Source organism: Microtus pennsylvanicus, chromosome 6, assembly GCF_037038515.1.
Source record: "Microtus pennsylvanicus isolate mMicPen1 chromosome 6, mMicPen1.hap1, whole genome shotgun sequence".
Lineage (NCBI taxonomy): Eukaryota > Metazoa > Chordata > Mammalia > Rodentia > Cricetidae > Microtus > Microtus pennsylvanicus.
In genome coordinates, this window is record NC_134584.1 from 128,034,643 (window position 1) to 128,058,976 (window position 24,334).

Consider the following 24,334-nt stretch of genomic DNA (forward strand, 5'->3'; position numbering starts at 1 on the left):
TGACATCCTCCTTCAGTACACTTTGTGTCCTGGTCATTGTGTTCTTGACCCTTGGTCAGGTTCCTAGCTCAACACGGAGGAAGTTTGGTGTACATGCCAAACTAGGACTCACTAGTTCTATTTTGATGTGGGGCTTTTGGTTGCCTGTGTCTGTCTACCTCCCTCCCTCCTCAGGTGCTAAGATTAAAAGCATGTAGTCCCACTCCCGGCAATACTAGCTGCATTTTATCTTAAGTGAAATATCCACTCCTCTACTTTGTGTGCTAAACTCAAATTTGTTCTCTGAAAAAGTACCCAGAACTTTTAATTAGGCTATTTAAAGCCTGCTCTATGCCATTCTCAGAGAAACAAAACTTTGAATTTGAGCCAGGTTTGTTTTTGTTTCTGTTTTGTTTCTTTTGAGACAGGGTCTTTTTCTGTAGCCCCAGCTATTCTGAAACTTGCTCTGTTGTCCAGGCTAGCCTTGAACTCACAGGGATAGAGTGCTAGGATTAAAATTATGTATCATCACTCTTGGCTTCTTTCTGGGTTTTGTTTTGGGTTTGTTTGTTTGTTTGTTTGTTTGAAACAGTCTCAGTGGGTAGCACTGACTAGCCTGTAACTCACTATGTAGCTTCCAAGTTGAGTTCTGTGCAAGGCATGAGATAAGGATCTAATTTCATTCTACAGATGTCTAAACAGTTCAGCCAGCACCATTTATTGAAACTGCTGTTTTTCTCCAATGTTTAGTTTTGACCTGTTTATCACAAATCAGGTGTCTATATGAGTATGGGTTTATATATGGGTGTCCAGTTCTAGTCTATGCCTGTTTATATGAAAGTACCATACTGGTTTTATTACTATAGCTCTGTAATATACTCAAAATCTGGGATGATGATACCTCTACTAGTGTTTTCATAATTCAGGAGCCTTTGGGCTATTTTGAGTCTTTTGTGTTTTCATATTTTAAGGTTTCCTTTTCAGTTTCTGTGAAGAATTGCATTATTTTGAGGCAGGCTTTTACAATATAGCTCTGGCTGACTTCCAGCTCAAGAGATTCACCTGCCTCTGACTCTAGAGTGCTCTGATTAAAGGCATGCACCACCATGCCTGACCGTTCATTGGAGTTTTGGTGGGGATTGTATTGGATATGTTACGGTGTAAATATATAATTTGCTTTTGGTAGGAATGCTATTTTCATAATATTGATCCAATACATGAGCATGGGAGGTCTTTCTGTCTTCTGTTATCTTCAGTTTCTTTCTTTAATGTTTTCATTCACAAGTGTTAAAGAACGAGGTCTCTTTGCTTGCTAAGCCAGGACTCTAGCCCAGCTAGATGTGAGGCACCAAAGATAGATTTCTAGGGAAAAGCAAATGTTTCCTTATGAATCCGAGGTGTATGTGAAGGGTGGGAAACTCCAAGGCTCTGCAACTTTTTAGCGAGAGGCCTTTGATGGTACAGACTTTAGGAGAAACACTTGCTCAGACCACAAGCTGAATTTGCACTGCCTTGAGTTAGTGCCTTCTTTTTGCAGAAACTTGTCCTTCATATCCTCTACAAGGAACTGCTTGGCGAGTTGATGAACTTATGTGAGCCCTGAAGAGCTAGTCTTTAGAAAGGACAACACAAGATTTGGTGACAGTTTATTACAAGGTCTCTGTGTTCTCTGACACCCTTCTGGCTTCTGAGGCTGAAGGGTGTCTGTTGTGACAAAAACTGAGGTTAAAGCCACATACAGTGCAGGCCAGAATGTGCAGACAACAAGGGTGGACACAATATCATTTAATATGGGAAGGTTCACCTGCCTTCCTGAGGGGGAAGCTACAAGTGCCCTTGGAGCCTCCTAAACAAGCTCAGGCCTGTTTCCAGTACCTGTGGCAGGGAGCAAGTGTCTTCCAGTGCAGAGCACGTTGGTTCCACATCACTTGGTCTCCTGTTAGGGATGTCATTGTGGTTACTAATAATTCATTCATATAATGTGGATCCATAACGATCCATTTGGGTTAGAAGTAAATAATTCTCTTAATTATCTTAAACTATTGGATGCATGTAATTTTCGTGAGATTTACTAATACTTCATTTAGGTAATGAAATTTCCTACTCTTCTGTTGACTTCTGTTTATGGTATTGTTTAGGTAGCTGCATATTGACCTCTGTCAGTCAAGTTTAGATCTGCATTTGTGTAGCTTTATTTACACTTAAATTTGGTAAATGAATAACTGAGTTACCTTGGTTGACAGAGAACGATAGGACCATGGCAAATAGGCCCATTCCTCAGCAACCTACAGGGATTGACATGCAAGCATGTAACATTTTTGTCCTGTCTTTTGTCTTCACAGTGAGAGAAAAACGCAAGAGTCTCTTCATTAACCATGTAAGTGAAACTGTCTCCCTGTTTCCTAACGATTGTCTAGACTTCGGTAGGTGAAGAGGCCTTATGTGTTGTGTGGTACTTAGAAGACTATGAGGAGTGATGAAATGCTGATTTGCCAGGCATTGCTTGGGGTTCATTCTCACAGCCATGTCTCCAGATTCCCTGGGACTGGGGGAAGGGAGTGTGCCTGTGGGTAGGACCACAGGGCCACCACAACATCACACAGGTCCAAGCAAAGCAACGGCTTATCGTTTCGAACCTTTCCTTTTTGCTCACACTGAATTCCTGTTTTTTGGGGTTTTGTTTTTAAATTTTGTAGTGCAGTTCCCTTTGAATAAATACATAATTACTTTTAAGAGCAGCTGTCTACTTCCTTTCTCTCTTCTACATAATTGCTGTTTGTGGAACAGGGCCGCACATTGTGTGTGTGTGTGTGTGTGTGTGTGTGTAGTACTCAGAAACAGTTTATATGTGTGGAGTAACTAAACTTGACCCTTTAACTTTAAAAGCATTTTCAAAATTTCCATCTAACAAAATTTCCTTCTAATGCCTTGGCCATTCTGGGCAGTGTATCTCCCCATGGTGGCTGCACAGGATTGGTAACAGGTTCATCTTACCTTCTCCAGCCTTTCCCCACTGCTCCCTGGTAAACTCTGTAGCAGACAAGTTATAACCACACCTCTCGTCTAAACATGTGTCTTGTTCTTTAAGGAAAAAAACTGCTTCTACAAGGTAAGGAGTAAGATAGTTATTTGAACTGCCAGAGTAAATGTGCTGTATACTCTCACTGAAAACTGCAGTATGAGTCTGACATTACAGAGGTTTGGCTCAGGGTTGGTAGACTGCATTTCAGAATTGTAGACTTTGTCTTAGGTAATGATAAAGCTGTGTATTTGAGACTCAAGGCCATTAAAAGGACACATGCTGAGCCCATAAGGAACTGGTGATTCCTCCGCAGCAATCACATTTAATGCATACATATCATTTCCTAGAGGTCAGAGGGTCCATAGGTTCATGTAATTGGAGGCTATGCATTGATTTCCTGGCTGCCCAGATCCGAATAAACACACAGAAACTATATTAATTACCACACTCTTTGGCCAGCGATTCGGGCGTATTTCTAGCTAGCTTTTATATCTTAAACTAATCCATTTTTTTATTATTTTATATTTTACCATCAGACTCATGATTTGTTACCTCTTGCTTCCTGTGCTGTTACATGGCATCTGCCTCCTTTGGCAGCTACATGGTGTCTCCCTGAGTCCCGCCTTCTTTCTCCTTGTATTGTTTAGTTTCCCCCTCCTCCAACACCTCTCCATCTCACCCTCACCCCCTGCCTAGCTCTAGTCTGCCCTGCCATAGACCAAAGCAGCCTCTTTATTCATAGCGTACAGGGGGGAATCCCCCATCAAGATCCTGCCAGGTTTGTTTGTTTGCTTGTTTTATTTTTCTTGCCAAGCTATGTGGATCTGGGTGCTAGGTTGTACGCCCCAACTCATGCTTTTCTATGTGATTTGTCCAGCAGTAGTACAGTGAAGTCAGACAGAGGTTGATCTCTCACATGTCCTTGACCCAAGTAAAGAAAGTCATGTGCTGGGTTTCTTTGTAACAGATGACCTGGATGGAACATGTGATCTTTCACATTGTTTGATTTCTCCCTTGGGTTTCTGAAGAACCTGTGTGGTGTACATTGCTCAGGCATTCTACAAAGAGGATGCTGTTATTCTAGAAATGGTGCTGTAGATGAGCCAGTGAAGAGGAATTGGCAAGGTTCCCTCTGCTTCTAGCTAACTAATAGCAACTGTAGGTGCCTTGGTTACTGTTCTCATTGCTGTGATCAAATACTTGACAAACACAACATAAGGGGAAAAGGATGATCTTGTTTGACAGTGTGAGGGTTCAGCCCATGGTGATGGGAATGTCATGGGAGCAGGAACTTAAGGGAGCTCATTACATTATATTTGCAGTCAGGAAACAGAGAGAAATGGGAGTTGGTGCTCAGCTCACTTTTTCTTCCTTCTATAGCCTGTATCTACACCCCTTGAAATAGTGCAACCCTTGTTGAAAGTGTTATCGTCCCACTTCAGTTACTTAGTCTTGAAAAACTCAGACATGCCCAGAGGCTTGTCTCCTAGGAGATCTTAGATCCTGTCAAGTTGACAATCTCTGTTAACCACCATAGCAGGGAATGGGACCTCCTCCGTATGGGAAGGTTCTTCTGGCTCCTACCTGGAATGCCTCCTGTGAGAATGGAACCACAGGTTGGACAAGGACCAAGAGAGGGTTAAAGGATTAAAATGTCACTACTTCTAAAGATTTACTACAGTGGGACTAGAGTAGTCTGACAGTCCCAAAAGCAATGAAACCACGTGATGTAGAAAGATTAATATTCTAATCAACATTTTTATTTTAGATATGATTAGAATGATCAATTAAAAACGTAATAAGTTATGAAAAATTTAAAACCTTTTCTAAAGGTCTTTATTTAAAATGTCTTTTTTTTATAAATTTGCTGTAGTTTTGTTTTTGCTTTCCTTGAAAGTCAACTACTTCAATATATTTTTAAATAAAATGTGAAAAATCTTCAATGATAAATTACAATGTTGTAGATAATTGTAGTTGGGAATCTTCCAACATCCAAGGAAAATTCATACCGTTTGTGTTCGCCTCATTTTTCTATGACATCCTCCTGCCTCCTAGCAACAGCATATGTAATGTGAATGAATTATTCTAAGATATTTAGTGAAGTTTGGGGAAGTGAGAAGAAGACATTTATAGTGTACAAAGACTATTGCACAGCAGTTCTATATCTTAAGTTACTGAAGTAAAGGGGGAAGTGGGGCAGCCTGTAATATGTTTTTAAAACTCTGAACTTTACTTCTAAGAGATTTGTTTTTATTGGGAGAGAAATATATCAGACAGCTAATGTGATGACATCAATGCAGTATTCTTGGAGTATGCTAAAGAAGATTCAGTGAAATTTCAATTATATAAAGATTTTAGAATCCACTAAGATGAAGGAATGCCAATTAGTTAGAAGTAGTTTCAAATTGAGAGAAAGATTAGAAAATAAAAAAGGAAGGAATGCTGCCAAGCTCTCTTTACAAACCGAATATTACAACAAAAAGATAATGTTACAACAAAAGAAAGAGAATTATTATACAGTTTCCTTGATGGATATCTATGTACAAAAATACTCAATTAAAACATTTGTAAACTGAATTCAAGAACTCTTGAATTATACACCGTGATCATGTTGGTGTCATTCCAGATATTCAGAGATGTTTCAAACGTACACAAATCAATAAATCAGTACATCACATAGATGAACTCAACAGACAACACACAGTCATCTCAGTATATTCAGAAAGCTTGTTTGGTTGTTTTACAAAATCTAACATCCTTCATGATAAAAGGCCCAAGGGACAAGGAGTAAAGAAACATCTAGACATAATTTTAAAAAACAATCTTATACACAAATCCATGCCTAACATTATGTTAAGTAGGGAAAAATAAAGTATATCCACTAAAGTCAGGAACAAGATAAAGGGTTTCTATTTGTCCACTGTTTCTAGTTTTTGTTTTCTCAGTATAGTCCTTCAGTTCTTAGTTACAACACTGAGACAAGAGAAAGAAAAGAAAGAATAGAAATAAGCAAAGTGGGAGTGCCCTTATTTGCAAGTAACAGACGTCCATATACCAGATACCTTAAAGACCACTAGGAAATTCTTAGCAGAGTGGTAAAATCACCATTAAAAAAAGAACCTTCCTACAGTCTAAAGACATTATTTTTTAAAATAATAATAAACCTTTTCACAGTTCAAAAAAATCTTAGAGTACACATCTATAATTAAAACTTAAAAACACTGAAGAAGGAAAATTAAAGACACTAGAAAGTGCAGAGCCATGGCTGTCCTCAATGAGAGAGTCCTGTAACTGAAGTTCTAGCCTTTTATGTGGAACATTGGACACAAATTCTTGGGTCCTCTGCTTTTCTCATTGCTCAGGACTAGGGTGGAGAAGTGGGGTAGTCTGACTCAAGGACACAGGATGTCAGTTGTTCTTCATGCAGACCAGTAGGGCTCTATGTAGTATTTCACCAGCTGCATGGTGACAGCTCATGTTTATGTTCCTGCCTCAGTTTGGCTCTTAGTTGCTCAGTTTGCTTGAGGAGGGATTTTCAGGTAGAAACTGATAGGGAAGAAAGTATATAAGACCATAACCATAGTGCCCTTCATTATTGAAAGGCTTTGGTCCTGCATTTTTGTCTGTATTTTGGCTACAAAGTTAATTTTCCAGTCTTATCTCTCCAGCTGTGTGGGCTAGTTTTATGTCAACTTGACATAGGCTAGAGTCATTTGAAAGGAAGATACTTCATTTGGCAAAATACCTCCACAAAATCCAGCTGTAAAGTATTTTCTTAATTAGTGATTGATGAGAGAAGGACCAGCCCATTGTGGGTGGTCCCATCCCTGGGTTGGTGGTCCTGGGTTCTAGAAGAAAGGAGACTGAGCAAGCCTGTAAGCTGCACTCCTCCATGACCGCTGCATCATCTCCTACCTCCAGGTTCCTGCCCTGTGTGAGTTGCTGTCCTGACTTCCTTTGATGATGAACATTGATATGGAAGTAAAAGCCAAATAAACCCTTTCCTTCCCAAGTTCCTTTGGTTGTGGTGTTTCTTCACAGCAATAGTAATCCTATTAAGATAAGGAAAGCCCTTTCTTCCTAAATGTGTCCATCTGTCTGTTCATTTGCTTAACTATTTGTTCATCTATCTTCAGCATGGATTCATAAGTTTGTTTTTCACTAACACAGAGTTCATTCTTGTGCTTAATTATTTTGTTCTTCAGGTTGACCTAGAGTTGGCAGTTAACACCCAATTTTGAGTCTTTCTGAAGAGTCCAACAGTATAAGGACTATACCTAAATAAACGTCCATATTGTATTGCCCTCCAGCATTTAAAACTGAGTGTGTCTCTGATCCTACCATGCTCTGAAAATCATAACCTAAAACACATGTGATCTGTTTCATTAGAAGACTGCAGCCAGTTGTAGAAAAATGCTATTTTAGATACAAGCTTCCTTTTCTTATGGCTGTAGAGAACTCAAGTAGCAGAATACCCCAGTGGATACTTGAGAATCCTCCTGAGTATATTGTGTCCAGTACCATTGGGATGCCTCTTCCCCACATCATGCCAGTCCTTGTCTGTGTCTTTGGATATTATCTCACTTTTAATACTTATTTTCTTTGGTCCTATCAAGCCCTGAGGTGCAAGACTTTCATTCTCACCAAAAATAGGATCCTAAAACAAGGATTCTGTTGATAGTAACTTAACTGTGTCCTGAACGTAGATGACCACACATCCTTAAAGGCAAGCCTGGGCCCAAGATGGCCATGTATGGCCTAAGCCAGGACAAGATACTCCAGGATAGTAGGGTGAGCTAAGGTGTCTCTTGCAAACAGCTTATGAGAGTTTTTACATGGTTGCACTATGGAGAGATATTGTTAATCATCACTGGCCCCTGGTCTAGCTGCCACTCCTCTTTAGGAACTTGAGCATCTCAATTTAGTAACTATGACTCCTTGGGGGTCTTCCCATACTGAATGTGCTGCCCTTCCTTTCTGGATGGCACAGGCTTGTCTATGAGATCCGAGGTGCCAGTTTGTTACCCTCACACAGTTGGCTCACACACGATCCTGCATTTATCATGGGGAGGCAGACTTCTGTGCTTGGTGGGAGGGCTGTGAACAATGCCAGCCTAAGAAATTGAGCAACTTCTCATCTGGTGACTCAAGAAACCCTGAGTCTGGGCACTAGACGAGTACAGCTGAGTGGATGCAGGTGATGTCAAAGCGTGGTTAGTGTTTTTTAGGTGAGGACACGGTCCCGAAGGGTATAGTATCAAGAAGGCAACCTGAGGAACAGTTCTAAGGGGCAAACCAAACAGGGAAGGAAAATGCCTTCACGGTACATGTGTGCAGTGTTAGACAGGTGACGGGCCCTCCCTCTGATCTGGTAAGTGTGACAGTGGTGAGATACATAGGATGAAGGGTTGGGGTCACTGTGGAAGGTACAGTGAGACTCACCCCTATACACTTTGTGTGTGTGTGTGTGTGTGTGTGTGTGTGTGTGTGTGTGTGTGCGCGCACACACACACACGCATGCTTGTGTAGGCATGCTTGTTTCTTGGACTTAACAGTCATCAGTGTTGGGATTACTAAACTGATAATCTCAGTATCTAAAACTGAAGTTAATAACTGTATTTAGCCTTTTCAGCATGCAGTCCAACAGGTTTTATGTATTAGTGGACCTTGGTGTAAACAGTAAATTATTTTGTACTATGTGCACTCTGTAGAAAGATTGACTTGTTTCAGTATTAGCTCTGCAGTGACCTTGTTTAACATACTCATAATTTACTTTGTAAAATACACATTATTTGAAAGAAAAGTGCTCTTACTGCATTGGAAATAATCCATTCTGGGCTTTTTCCTGATAGGTTTTCACCTGGCTTCTCTTCTAAGCAGAAGTACCATTAGCTAGAAAGTGTCTCCTCTGTCGCTGACTGGGAGTTCTCAGCTGTCTGTGCCATGAAGCCTCTTTTCAAGTAAAGCACTATCATAGGCGTTTTCTTCTGCGTTGTAGGAAGTTGTAAACTTCCGACATCGAAGGCATTCTTGGCATTTTTAAAAACATAGTACTGTGTATAGAAGCAGAGCCTTCTCCATGCCATCCCTCCCCTAACACGAACTTATCAAATACTTCTCATAGTGACCATATGAGGCTCTGTCTGCTATTCTTGCTGCTCTATAAACAAGTTAATACAGCTAGGAAGAGGAAGGCAAAGTAACCAACAGACAGGTGGTTAGTTACCTGGGGCAGACTCAGACTTGGGTTAGAGCTTCTGTGTCCCTCTGTTGTCTTACTTTTAAACATGTATTTTATTCCCATGTGTGAGGATGGTGTCCATGGTTACGTATTTCCATTATTCTCACCTCACAGTCTTCCCCTCCAACTATTCCCTCTCAACTTCATGACATTGTCTTCTTAATTATTTCTCTTTTCTCTCTCCCTTCTTTCTCTCACAGACATATACACACAGAGAGTGTATGATAGAAACATACACTTATATATAAATACAGTCTGCTGAGTCTACTTAGTGTTGCTCATATGTATATGTGTTTAGGGCTGACCACTTGGAATAGGATAACCTGTCATGGAACTTAGCCCTAGAAAAGATTGACTCTCCCTCACTGAGCATTAATTGCCTTTAGCTCTTCATCTAGAGGTAGAACCTTGTGAGATTTATCCCCATCTACCTTGGAATATCAGCTAGTTATATCATTGTGCAGGTCTTGTTTAGGTGGCCATATTGTTAAGATTTCATGGGTGCATTTCTGTGTCATGTATAGCAAACACTGTTTCTCAGCTGATATTCTGGGCCTCTGGGTTTTATAGTTTTTCTTCCTAGAATATCTTCCATGATATTTCCTGAGCCTTAAGTCTAAGGATTGTATTGCAGACATATCAACTATGGATGAGCACCCCACCTTTAGTAGTTCTCTGCATCTTGACCAGGGGTGAATTTCTGTGATGGTCCACTTTTATGGCAAAAAGAGGTTTCTTTGAAGATCAGCGAGAGTTACACTTATCTGTCGATAGAAGGATATTTAGACTGGAGTTGGGAATTATGCTGGTTTAGCCAAGAGGTTTTTTTTATTGATCTGGCCTGAATTATTTGTGTCTCTAAAGTCAACTTTGCATCTAGAGAAATGGGAACAGTGGATTCTCAACTTGATCTTATTACATAAAACTAAGATGCCACCTTCCCTGTGTATATTCACCAATGTCTACTGCATACTGCAGGTTTCCTGTGACCCCATAAAAAGATGGTGACTAGGAGTGGTGGTGATTAGCATGGAAGAGCGAGACACCTCCCATTGTTGCCTAGTACTTCTGCCCTGTTAGCTGTGGTAGATCTCTTGCTAAGACATGTTTCCTTCGTGGTCTGATCTCAGAGAAAGGGGCAATATTGTGTCTCAGCTAGGGTTTCTGTCGCTGTGATCAAATACTATGACCAAAAGCAGCTTGGAGAGGGAAGGGTTTGTTTCAGCTTAAATATTCCACTCATAGTCCATCTCCTAGTGAATTGAGGACAGGAACCAGAGGCCATGGAGGAACACTGTTTACAGACTTATTCCTCATGGCTTACTCAGCTTGCTTTCTTAAAGCACACAGGACTACTAGCCCTGGGGTAGCACCGTCCACAGTTTGTTGGGCCTTCCTATATAGATCACTAATCAAGAAAATGCCCTACAGACTTTGCCACAGAGCAATCTAGTGGAGGCACTTCCTCAACTGAAATTACCTCCCTCCACATGACTTCAGCCCTGTCAGGTTGACAAAAACTAGCTGGCAGACGCTTGGCAGAATTTTCAGTCTTGTGTTACTCTTGTCATCTTGTTTTCTAGCATCCTCCAGGCCAGACATCAAGGAAGTACAGCTCCTGTTCCACCATCTTCCTAGATGACAGCACAGTCAGTCAGCCAAACCTCAAGTACACCATCAAATGGTGGGTATGCAGACTTCTTTTTGGTTTATTTGTTTTGGGGCTGGGGGTTCATTTGTTTTTGTGTTGTTGTTGTTTTGAGACAGGGTCTCTCTAGTCTTGCCTCTCCTGGAACTTCCTATGTAGACTAGGCTGGCCCCGAAATCACAGAGATCTTCCTTCTTCTGCCTCCCAAGTTCTGGGAGACCACTATACCTGGCAAGATTTTTTGTTTTTAAAGTTACTTTTGTTTCATGTGTACGGGTATTTTGCCTGTGTGTATGTTTGTGCACAGTGTGAATACAGTGCCTTTAGAGGCCAGACAGACCCCATATGCCTAGAGTTATAGAGTATTGTAATTGCCACGTGGATGCTGGGCTCCTCTGGAAAAGCAGGCAGTGCTTTTAATCCATGAGCTGTTACTCCAGTCCCCAGGGTGTGCAGACTTCATTATCTTACCAAAAGCTGTTTATAGGTCCTGGGAGAGTCATTACATGAGAATCATATTTTTTTTTAGAAAGTGGTTGTGACAGCTAAGATGTGGGTATTCAGAATATTTGTGCATATTTCTATTTATATAAAGAAACTAGCATTTTACCTTATTTTAAATCTTGATGTCCTAAAATATGTTCTTTTTATCATGTTTAAGTATGTACAAAATTTTCCCTTTCAGTTTTGACTGAAGCCATCCTGGCATAGAGCCAATAGTATTTTGACTTTTAAATGAAACGAGACCTTCCTCCTTCCCGCATGGAGACAGGCTGTGCTGAGAGTAGGGTGGTCTAGCCATGATCCCGTCCGCTGCCGGAGGATTGAGGGAGCATCTTTCTACATTTGGCCTCAGATCCTTTTCTTAAAATGGACTTGAAAGGAAGAAGGGGGAGTCTTTGGGTCACATTTGTGAGTGTGTGTGGGGGGGGGGGATTCACTTTTCTCATGTACAGAGGCAAAGAGCTGATTTTCCCTCTACTGTCCTGTGCCCATCAGCATAATGACAGCAGCCATACCTGCCAGGGATCTCAAAGAACTTTTATATTAGGGCCTGGGTTCAACAGCCTGACTGAAAATCTGGGACATTTTATTTCTGTTTGTTACATTATAACATCTAATAAAAAAACCATATTAGCACATGAAGTACTAAAATTGCTACCTATAAAATGTTCTGTTTTCATGGGCCAAGTTTTCTGAGTTGCAGGCACTGTTTACAGTTGTATGTGACAATCACTGCCTCAATCCAGGTACTGAGGACTGTAACTAGCTCCCATGGTCAAGGAGATGAAGTACTCAAAACCTAAAGGTAGTAACTAACCGGATGAATCCAAACAGCAGCTCTGCATCACAAAACACTTAGAAGGGAAAGAAGAAGCAGAGGGTAGACAAAACAGTCAGCTATGAGCCCCCCCCCTTCATCTAACCTTACCCTCATTTACCAAAAAGGAACATCCCATTCCCTTTCTGATTTTTTTTGTTTGTTTCTCTCAAGTCCAGTACCCTCTTATTCTCATCTTTGTCATTGAATTGAACAATCATTAAAACTATATTTGTTGTGGATATTCTGGATATCTTGGGCATAACATGTATTTCCTAAACCAGCTGCTGTTCTTTTCAGAGAATACTTTTGAGTTCTAAACCATTGACTGTTTCATAAACTGATTTGGTGTGACAGCACCCCTGTAAATTGGGGATTGCTCAAGTTGACAAGAGAATTTGCAAATTTTGCTGGGGCCAGGATGACTGGAGGTTTGGGGGATGATTCTAACAGTGGGAGAAGTGGAAAGGTGGGCTCTACTGGGAGATAGGCTGCAGGGTTAGGGTGAAGCCAATGTAGGGGAAGTGAAATGGTGACTTGCACTTTGAGGGAATAGAGTCTTTACTATATTCCTATATATAATATGCCTATCACTAGTTTAAATGCCAAATCTGTCATATGGAGCTAGACTTACCAATCTCCAGCTCCACAGTCATGCTAAATCCTAGAACTGTCACAAATGGTAGCTAAAGAGGAGCAGAGGGAACCTGAGGAGTCCATTGTATTCCATTGTTCATGCCTCACCAGTGTGGTCCTCTAGGACAGCTGCTTCTTATTGACCACCCACCAGAGATGTTAGGATTGCCATATCCTTGCTCATACAGCTCTGACTAAGGAGAAGGCAGGTGTGTTGCCCACAGTTACAAATCTTTTTTATGTAGCCTATGTCTCTAATGCCATTGCCTTTGTGGGAAGAATGGGGAGCAAGCTATTAATTCTAGTTAATAACTAAACCAGTCATTAGGTTTGAGGTGACTCTCACCACCACATTGTAACTAATTGATAACTAAGCAGTGCTTTTCTTCTCTCTAAAGATGATGTAGTAAAAGAAAAGGTTACAACTTACACAAGTCAGAAATCCTTATCTGCTGTTTGAACCTGATATGTCTTATTTAGAATATAGGGTCTATGGTAGGGCTTTGAATGCACAGGAAGAAACTCTGAAGCCCTTTCACCTAAGTCATAGCCCTCTTCCACCCCCACCCCCACCGCCATCAGCTCAGATGCCTTTAGAGGTTTGAGGAAGAAGGACCTGTTACTGTTACCCCTTGGTCCTAAGTATCTTCACACTTAGTTGAGTTCATGTAAGTCTATGGGTCTGGGAAGAGATGTGAATCAGAATATAAGCCTTTGCTGGGGGCGTCTGGTTCACTCTCAGTAAATGCAGTACACACCCAAGCTTCTTGGAGATCTCAGAGCCTGGCTTAGGTCTCTGTTGCCACCCCTCCCATCATCTTTACCTCTGGTGGTTTCTTGAGGGCCATTTCTGTTCTCTTGAGAACTGGAGCACATTGCAGTCCTGCAAAGGATTTGTTCTTAGAGGCTAAGAAAATAACTTGGAGGCATTTTTCTATATTTTAAAATAAGACAAAAGGAGTAGAAAGAATTTCAGATTTTTTGTTTGGTCAGTTGATTTTTTGTTTTGTTTTGTTTTGTTTTATGAGACAGGGTTTCTCTGTGTGACAGTCTTAGCCTTCCTGGAACTTGCTCTTGTAGTCAAGGCTGGCCTCGAACTCACAGGAACATTATTTTTTTAAGGTAGCCAGTCAACTTGATCATAATCAAAACTATGCCATTTTCTGTTCAGAAGAAAAAGGTTTTATCAAAGTTTTCAAGGTGTTAGTGAATCTGAAGTGAAAGAACACTGGTGAGGAATACATTGATCATGCGCTGGTAAAATACTTAATAGTGTGTATTGGGAGGCCGCAGTTGCATTGTAGGATGCTTTCCTATAGAAATAATAGAACCGTAGATTGCACAGATATTTGTGAACCAGGTTATTATGGTGTGAATTAATTACTGAGCATTACATACAATTTAAATATTCAGTTACGGAGAATGATTATTCAACAATCAAATTAAGAAATATAACTAGCAGCTTTTAAAATCATGTTCATATAGGAATATTTCCTAAGGTGAGAAAAGCATTAACATGGCTAAGTATAGGATGCCAGCCTCTTTGTCACACAAATATAGGTAGAAATAATAACTGTATCTCAGACTGATAGTAGTTATATGGGGGCAAAGAGATTGTTTTCTTTTGTTTTGATATAAAGTTTTTTTGTAACCATGCTGGCCTCTAACTCCATTCTCCTGCTTCCCAAGTGATGGCATTATAGGTGTTTATCATCATTCTTGGCTAAAAGACAATTTTGTTTTGAAATTGCTTTCCCCCTCCCCCCCCAGTACAGGGAATCAAACACAGGACCACACATTTGCTAGGCAAGCACTCTGCCACTGAACTACATCTCAACTCAGATATTTTTTTAAGCTTTCTATATTTCCCAAAATTTCTGTGTTAAATGTATTGTATTTTACGTTAGGAAGAAAATTGAGGGAAATGAATGTTTATTATATTCAGATATTTAAAACGTTTAGACAGTTTTAAGACAGGCCCCAGGTAAGCGACACCACCATCTGAAGAAATGAGTGACTGTGCCACATAGCTGGCCAGGATGGTCAAGGTGGTGTTTGAGGAAAACCAACCACCCTGCTGCTCACTGTTCTTTCTGGTTGTAAACAAACAAACAAACAAACAAACTTATAATCTGCCTAGCCCAGTAGGCAGTGAATTGGAGATTTCTAAATAGGTTTAATTTGTAGCACTTCTATGTAGTACCTGCATTTTAAAAGTGAGGAAAGCTAAAACTCTGATAGAAAAGCTGTAACTTTCCACTGTTGCTGTACTGTTTCCAAAAACAATCTCACAATTCCTGGAAGTGATCACCAGAGTGACTTAGTGTGCAGTATGTTCTGATCAGCACTCTGACTGAAATGGAGCTTTACAGATGGATTGTGTGGCTTTTAATTTAGTGATCTCTGCCTGATAGTGTCTAGTACATGAAATGGTGAGTGTGTTTATGGAACACTGAATTTCTATGTTTTGTTTTACAGTGTAGCTCTTGCAATATATTACCACATCAAAAACAGGTATGTGGACATGTAATTCCGCACTAAAAGTATCACATGTTGTCTTGTTATGTTCTTCTCGTTCCTAACCTTGAATTTATATTGTTAACTCGTGTTTCGATAGACCTTCTACAGGTTAATGCACCAGAGTGCCAGGGAGGAGCAGAGCTCCTCCTGGACCAGGAGCACCACAGCTGGTGACTGGTGCTGTGAGCAGACCGTGTGAGAAGGCTCAGAATTCCTCTTCACTGGTTATTTTCTGTACAACTTAACTAAGAATTCTGTGTTTTACAAAATCCTAGTTTTAGTTTGAATTCAGTGGGAAATTTTGACAAAATATGATAAAAGCTCTTCCTGATAAAAGTGTATCTTGCAATGGTTATAATATAAATTTGCTGAGTCTAGTAAAACTGGATTTTAGATCGTTCTTAAATAGTTAAGTATGAACTTGAGAAGGTGAGTTAGCAGTTTAAGAGTTCTTCTTGTTGCTAAGTCATGAAGACCAGAATTTGGCTCTTAGTCACCCATATTGTACAGCTTGAAAACACCAATAGCTCCAGCTCCAAGGGATATGATGCCCTCTTCTGGCCTCCATGGGGGCAACTCCACATGTGGGCATACTTTCACACACAGGTACACTCACACTTTTTTTAAAGGAGGAAATAGGGTTTGTAGAGAAAATTCACCAGTCAAAAGTGCTCATTGCTTTTGCAGAGGACCTGAGTTTGGTTCCCAGTGCCCACATTGAGCAGCTCACAGCCTCATAGCTCCAGCTCCAAGTGCATATGACACCTTTGACTTCTGTATAGTCGCCTGCACTCACATGCACAGACACACAGACAAATAATTAAAAATAATAAAAATAATTTAAAAGGAAGAAAAATATAATTGATTTGTTTGCTAATTTAATTGTGCTTCATGTCTGGCGCCTTAAGCCGTATCTGTAATTCATCCTTTCCAAACATGTTTTCCCCAGTAGTAAGAAGTTGAACGCTGTCTGCAGAACACTGAGTGTAGATCATTTTAGGTTTTTGTCATGAAATGTACCAAACTTTTTTTCAGTGATTTCCTTTTATTGGACTTTTTCAATGTACCCACTTAATTTTCATAAACACAGAGGCCACTTAACTACAGTCACATTTCAGTAACTAATGTGGTGTGTTTGTAGACATAATATTAAGTGCAAAACTAGTTTGAGAACAGGAAGGGCCACGAAGCAGAGCGAGACAGGCCCCATAACTCCTCAGGCTGTTTGCACATGGGAGAGTTGAGAGGCCATGGAGTGCAGTGTAGATGGCAGTGTCTGGGGAGCAGTGTTAGGGAAGCACAGCTCTGTGAAGCAGACATTTTACATGTAAGACAGGTAGAACAGCTTTGGCATCTAAGCTGGGATATCAGTAGCAGTGCAGATTTTGTCCTATCATTTCTGTGGTACAAATCCAAACTTTGAAAACACTAAAGCTGAAACTATATGTAAGACCAGTGGTGAGATGCAGATGTTCTTTTAAACCAGCTTAGCATCTTTAAGAGATTTCTTTGTTCTTGTTTTGTGGTTGAGAATTGAGCCAAGAGTTCCATGGATGTTAAGCAATGCCCTCTTCAGTGACGTATATCCCAAGCCAGCAGTGATCCAAAGTGCTGTGTAGTTCAAGGCATTATGAGATCAGAAACCAGCCCAAGGTGCTGTGTGGAGCACACACCAGTAACCCAAAGCACTATATGAACCTGAAGCTAACACCACAAAGTACTGTATACCTGAGGTCAGCATCCTAAGGTGCTGTGTGGACCAGAGGCCACAGCCCTATTTGCCACATGTAGACCGATGGCCAGTAGCCTTGTCAACTGTAAGGCCCAGTGCTTCTAAACATTGTTCCCTTCACAGTCCTTCTGTATTACTTTATAAAATTGATACACAAACCACACATGCTGATGAGAAATTTACTACAGTGTGAAATGTAATTTTACCATTTATTAGAAGGAAAACAAACTTGCAGACTTGTGTGATAGATGTCCTTTTTATTTTTACATGAAGAAATCTTAGCTGAATATTTATACTGCAGGGCACAAAGACTTTTGAACGTTTTTCTGGATTTGTTGATACTTTCATAATTTTTAATGGTGCAGATGCTGCTTCACATATATACCCAAGACAAAATAGAAGAAGTGTGTTTAGTACCATTTCAGAAATTGCTGAAAATTCTGTTCTTCTTATACCAGATTTACTGCATGGTAGTTTATGAAATTCAGGTCATCAACTCCTACTGTATTTTCTAAGGTCAGATCTTATAACACACCATAATCCAGAGAGACATTAAGTTTGATGTTGCCATGCTGAGACATGACGTAGGAAAATACTAAAATTCTTTATTTTTCTTAATTAAACCGTTATGCTTCTATAAGGTCAAATACCTTTGTATGTACAGTAAAAATGCTACAGTTCATAATTTCCAGTAGTCTCAAGTCCCAGCTGGGTGATTCAGGCAGTTTCCTTGGCATTGTGGGGCTGCAAGGTACAGTATTTGTACAGTGTGTTCAGAATAAAAGCCATAGTACAATCACGTGATCCAGTACAGGTGAGTGCTGCTAGAAATGTCTCAGGCTCGATTCCTTTATTGCTGGAGTTCTTAGTGTGTCTTGTAAGCATTTAAGACTAATATTCGTTGCCTGCTGCGTACCCCTTTCCCCAAACTGCTTCACATATGGTTACCAACAGTCAGAAAAAATGATGTTAAAATTAGATCATTTTAGATTTGGTTCATTTGAAAATTGTAGGGGATCATGAGAGAGAAGATGGAAAACAGCAGTGGAATACATGAGATTTAAAAAAAAAATAGACAGGAACTGACTAGGGTAGAGGCTGGAGAGATGGCTCAGAGGTTAAGAGCACTGGCTGCTCTTCCAGAGGTCCTGAGTTCAATTCCCAGCAACCACATGGTGGCTCACAACCATCTGAGATCTGGCACCCTCTTCTGGCGTGTGGGCACGCATCGAGGCAGAATGTTGTATACCTAATAAATAAATAAATCTTAAAAAAAAAAAAGAAAAGCAGCCAGAGTTGGAGAGAAAACCTGTGGAAGGGGAATGTGGAACAAGAACAGCATAAGTGACACGTGTGTGAGATCAAGATGAAACCCATCATTACTCTGTATGCTAACCTAAGAAATTGAGAGGGAAAATTTGGAAAAACCAACATTTTTGCTTAATTCGCCTTGAGGTTTTTATCTCTGCGGATTCAACAGCAGCAGCAGCAACAAAAATGATTTAATATTGTACCTGGAAAAAATAACTCCATTATTGACAAATAACCAGCAGTGTTTCTTAAATTTTGCAGTTTCTGTCTGTTGAACTGAAATGTGTTTTGTTTCATTTTGAGTGACATTTATTCTACAGAAAGTAAACTCTGATTTCTATTGCTTTTCCTCACTAGGGACCCAGATGGAAGGATGCTCTTAGATATTTTTGATGAAAACCTCCACCCTCTTTCGGTAATCGCCTTCTTGTGTTTCATGAGATGGTTTAGTGATCTGTTCTTGGTCCTGTCAGGTGGCAGTCATCTGAAAACTTCCTGTTTTCTAGAAATCCGAAGTGCCACCAGATTATGACAAACACAACCCAGAGCAGAAGCAGATTTACCGGTTCGTTCGGACACTGTTCAGTGCTGCTCAGCTGACAGCTGAATGTGCCATTGTCACCCTGGTGAGTGCGACTGTAGAGACCCTGAGTAAACTTGTAGAAGCTTATGTCTTCTGTGAGACTAGAGAATGGATATCTTCAGAGTGTGGAGTGTTTGAAAGTCCCATTCGAAAGTCACGTATGATGTCCCATTCAAAACCTGTCAGTGCTGAGGTTTTCAATGCGGATGACTCCCACGGGGCTGATGTACTATGGACCAAGAACATCCTCACCCAATGTCTGGTTTCTTTTTGTTCACTCCCCACAATAATCTTAATGACAATAGAATGTAGTCAGGCACACATACAAGATGTGGTGAAATGTCAGTGAATTATATGTATCTATGGCCTAGTAACTATGACTAGCTTCTGATTTGTTTTGTATAAATGTGTCTGTTAGACATGCAGATAGTATGGAAACCTGCATTTTAAGGCTCAAGTTAGGAATAAAAAACTATTGCTAGGATGTTAAAACTTCATGTTGTTTAGGAACTAGGTGTAAGAGTGGACCCTCATCATCCCTGACCCTTACACTGCATGTCACTCAGAAGTGAGCTTTCCCTGTTACGGAGCACGCTGGGAGTACAGACTCTGGCTCCCTAGTTTCTGGGGAAACTGTTGTCTAACAGAAGATTTGGTCCCGAGTCTCTCCACACTAGTTTTTATGACCTGGACTAACTCAACAGTTAGCCATTTGCTCATTTATGTATTGGTTCATGATTGTTCACTGCCTGGCTGGCTGCAGGGTGAGACCTGTCCATATAATCCTTACTGATCTAGAATGGCCGTAGGTTCTGAGATCAAACTGGGGAGTACATGCATTGTTTCCTAACAAGAATTTATACTACAAAACAGGAATTCAGCAGTATGGTTTCCAGAAAAGAAGGGCTGAAAAATCAGGAGACCATTGATGAGATTAAGGGTAAAATTTATGCTGTAAGAAAACTGAGTTATTATAAATAATATACAGATTAGTATGTTTCACTGTGACATTTCCATTCATGATAAAAAATACCAACATTGTGAGTTGATCATCTTAAGTGTTCCTCATCTTTCTCCTTCTGTCCTCTCCCTGTTCTCTTTCCCCTCATGGCAGTCTTGGAAGCAGGAAACCTTGAGTTCACTATTGTATATGCCGCTGTCCTGATACCTCATAGATGATTGGGATAGCCTCCAGATCTGCAAAGATTACCTTTAAAGAGCAAAAGATAGAGTGTTCCTCTGATTACAAATTCTAAGAAGTTTGTATGTGTGCTTGTAGGTTTGAGGTTTTCTTAGTAGTCACTCTTAGCTATATAGAAATAGTGTTGGAAGAGCAGAAAGAACCAAGCTTCCAAGTGGGAATCTTAGTTAATGCTTGCTCATCCAGCTTTCAGTAAAAGCTCCAAAGCAACTAAAGCAGTGTTTCCATTTTTACTGTAGGGAACCCTCAAAGACTTTCAGACTTGTTCTATAACAAAGTACTGTGAACTGGTAAAGATTTTATCTGGATTTGGTGGCATGCAGCAAGAATCCTAGATACTTGGGAGACTGAGGCAGGAGGATTACTTGTGCCCTGAAGTTTAATGCCAGCCTATGCAACACAAAAATCCTAGGAAGTAAGGGGTAGGGAGAAATGAGGAAGTGGGAGGGAGAGGCAGGAAGGGGCAATGATGCAGTGCTAGGGATCAAATCGCACAATAGCTCTGTCAGTGAGGTGCCGCCTTGAGTGTGCTGAAAAATATATACATATATATACACATATATGTGTGTGTGTGTGTGTGTATATATATATATATATATATATATATATATATATATAAAACAATATAGCGTCAAGTACTAAAAATCCAAGTGGAAAAGTTTTAGAATTTTATAAACAGGAAGCTATAATTCCCTTAAAATAATTTGTTTCTTGGTCACAAGTTAGAATATGTAGAACATCAGTGAGTGCTGAGAGTTTGGATAATAGTTCTCATGCCCTAACATAGACTGATAATATATGAATTAGAATATAACTGGGAATGGAATGAAGCTGTCAACTTATGTTGCTGACTTGATCTTAGCCTTATTGGAGCCATATCTGTTGGGCTAAACAGAATAGCTATAAGACTACAGGATTAACACCCAAAAAGAAATTGTGTTGTGTTTGAATTCAGACCATATACCTGACCTTGCATAATTTTTTAAATTCATGCTGAAATAATTTTATCTTTGTTGGAGTTGTGTTTATGTGTGTCCTAGATTTGGTGAGTTTGCATTTAATCTCCCATCCCAAAATGCCTTTGAAAACTTTTGTCTGCAGTCGACAGAGTACTCTATAGCTCCAGAGTTGGCACTAAACTGTGTTGTCTAGAGATTCGTTAGGACAGTCTTTCACATGACTGTAGTATGAAGTTTTAATTGAACAGTATCCTGTTAGCACTTTCTGGAGATACTGTCCATAAAAATCAGTTGGATATTACTTTACTTGGTAAAGAATTAAAATATACTAATGGGGACCCCCCTCCCAAATATGATGACAAGTTCTGCTGAATCACATGCTAGTAAGATGTGCTCACTGTAATTGTCTCCTGTGGTGTAACAGCTGCTTTCCTCACATGTAACATGTTATGATGATGTTATAGTGATGTCTCCTTCCTTCATTAAGCCCTAATTGATATGAATCGCATGTCATAAAACATGTTGGTTCTTTTCAGGCAATATCTAGTGTATTACTAGTATCCATCAACTAAGGTAGTTTTAGCTCAAAATTTCATAGCCACCTTTCTCCCTGAGCCAGTGGAAATTATTTTATTACAGAGGCTAACCCAACTCAGGTGCATAGAAACTCTTACCATGATGTGGGGGATGTCACATCCTGCCTCCAGTTTCTATGAATAAGAGACTTAGGTATTCCAGTTTCTGTTTTTTGGAAGAGTCTGTTGTCAAGCTTTGGGAAAGTATAACCCAGGTTCCCTAGGATGCCCAGCTGAAAGTGAAACTGGCCCACCCAGTTATTTATTTTTATACAAATAAAAAGCATGGTCTAAAATACTACCTCACTGCTGATGTTCCAGTACGATAAATACCATCTAAAACTGGGATCTCCAGAAGTTGTTTCTAAATTTTAGAGTAACTTTCATTTGTATAGTCAACACCAGACTCGCATCCTTGTGGCAGATATTCAGAGCCAGCCACAAAGATTCTTGTAAGAGCAGTCCATGCTCTGCCCTGTGATTTCCTGGTCTTCCCTAGATGGCCTCCGATTCTTATGGGTAACTCAGAAGAATGAATTATTTGTTACTCTGAGCTGCCCCTCAAAACCTCATTGCTTTAGCTTGTTCTGTTTGTGCCAGTTCTTTCCTGAATGCCATGGTATATGGTCATTTTCCCCATTAACTTCTGCTGAATCTTTTTGCACTAAGGCTATATTATTCCTGTCCCACCGAGGCAGCTCACAATTCTAAGTATATGCCATCTATGGTTGTCTGATGGGCTTGAGGGTGTGTTAAAAATAGACACTTTGGGAGCATCACTCTGTCCCAGCCTTGTGCAGGGTACCACACACTGGATCTGAGACAAATCTTCTGTCATCAGGAACTTACGAGTTTATTCTAGGAAGAGAGAGGAAAAAGACAAACTATACTGAAATATGTCCAGATTTTTATTACTTCAGTAAGTCCAGAGTCTTTTACACAATTTACTGACTCTTTGGAATCTGAAATGTTAGTTCTTGCTGGGTATGGTGGCACACAACTGTGCCTGTAGTCCCAGCACTGGGGAAGTGGAAACATGAAGATTCAAGTTTGATCTGGGCTCTGGGTATATTCCAAGTCATCATGAGCCACACCGTGAAGCCCTGTGTCCAAGAAGCAGAAAGATGTTTCTTTTCTTAACAGTTTTTCCTTTGTGTTCAGAGTGTGTCCCAGTCCATCCTGCATAACAGATGGTGTCAGAAAGTAGTATATAAAGTAGTATATAAAAATCTACATCTTCAAGATCTTAAAAATTGATATCTATTAGTGAATCACTGAAAACAGAACAGTGATCTATGGGAACAGGGCAACTGTTACTCTGTCTTCTGCACATACCTGGCAAAGCTTGCTTCAGTGGGAAGGGCAGTGGGAAACCCTTGATTTTTCAACAACTTTGGGTAGAACAATTTCCCTATATCTGGCTCAGGGGAAGGAGATGGATGCTATTAGAGGAGCTAGTCCAGGAACCCTACCTCACTGACTTTTGCTTTCCTCAAACAGCCAAGATTTCACTTCTAGAAGGAAATTTTTCTTTTACCTTCTTCCTCCTCATCTCCAACACCCTCACCCCAGCCTTCACTCTTTTTGATTTTTTGAGACAGGGTTTCTCTTTGGAACAGCCCTGGCTGTCCTGGAACTCACTCTGTAGACCAGGCTGGCCTCGAATTAACTGAGATCTGCCTGCCTCTGCCTCCCAAGTGCTGATTAAAGGCGTGCGCCACCACCACCCAGCCAGCCTTCAGTCTTAAGGCTTCCCTATCACTCATCCTGAACTTCTTACTTTTATTTTGTTGGTCACTATGAGAGACAGAAATTCCATTTTCTTCCTGGGTACTTAGAAGTGTGTGAAATAGCCTTTCATTCTCCATACAGGAATGAGCCCAGCAAAGAGAATAAGCCTGTACTCACTCCTCTCCCCACCTGATCCTACCCCATCTTTCTGTCTCCAGCTTCAAACCAGGGAAGGAGTGTCCCTGCCTCTGCTGCTCTTCACCTCAGGCCTTGGATCTGTTCTGCCTGCTCAGCATGCCCACAGCTTAGGGACATCTTTTGATACATCTTAGACACAACATCTGGTCAACTTACATAGCCTCTTCCCTCTGGTACCTCCTCTTTCTAATGACTATGGCATTAGCCAGCTGCACATTCCAGAAGCCTCGGGTGCTTCCAAGGTGGCTGCCATTAATGACTTTGAGGTCATTTCCTGTTGTGGGAGGTCACTTGTTCATTTCCCGGCTGCCCAGACTCCTGAAGTAATTACACAGAAACTATATTATTTACAATACTGCTTATTCAATTAACTTATGCATATTTCTAGCTCACTCTTATCTCTTAAATTAACCTATTTCTATTATTTTATATTTTACCATGAGGTTCATGGCCTACCTGCAAGGTTCTGGCTCCCATCTGTCTCTGGCGGGGCTACATGACTTCTCATGACTTCGCCTTCTTTCTTCCAGAATTCAGTTTCGTTTTCCCCACCTAGCTCTACTCTGCCTTATCACAGGCCAAGCCAGCTTCTTTATTCATTAACCAATAAAAGCAACACAGGTCCAGAAGGACTTCCCATACCAGTTTCCTGTAAGTGGACTATATCAAGAGGGTCC

At 40.5% G+C, this 24,334-nt stretch overlaps 1 protein-coding gene across 1 annotated transcript in view; it reads left to right on the plus strand.

Annotated features, from left to right (window-relative positions):
• Ccny (cyclin Y) overlaps window positions 1-24,334 on the plus strand; it is an 83,407-nt gene that overhangs the window by 41,267 nt on the left and 17,806 nt on the right. Inside the window, exons 3-7 of the mRNA XM_075977746.1 lie at window positions 2,322-2,356; window positions 10,826-10,926; window positions 15,326-15,361; window positions 18,768-18,825; window positions 18,917-19,036. Coding sequence (XP_075833861.1) covers window positions 2,322-2,356; window positions 10,826-10,926; window positions 15,326-15,361; window positions 18,768-18,825; window positions 18,917-19,036 — 350 coding nt within the window. The remainder of the gene's footprint in view (window positions 1-2,321; window positions 2,357-10,825; window positions 10,927-15,325; window positions 15,362-18,767; window positions 18,826-18,916; window positions 19,037-24,334) is intronic.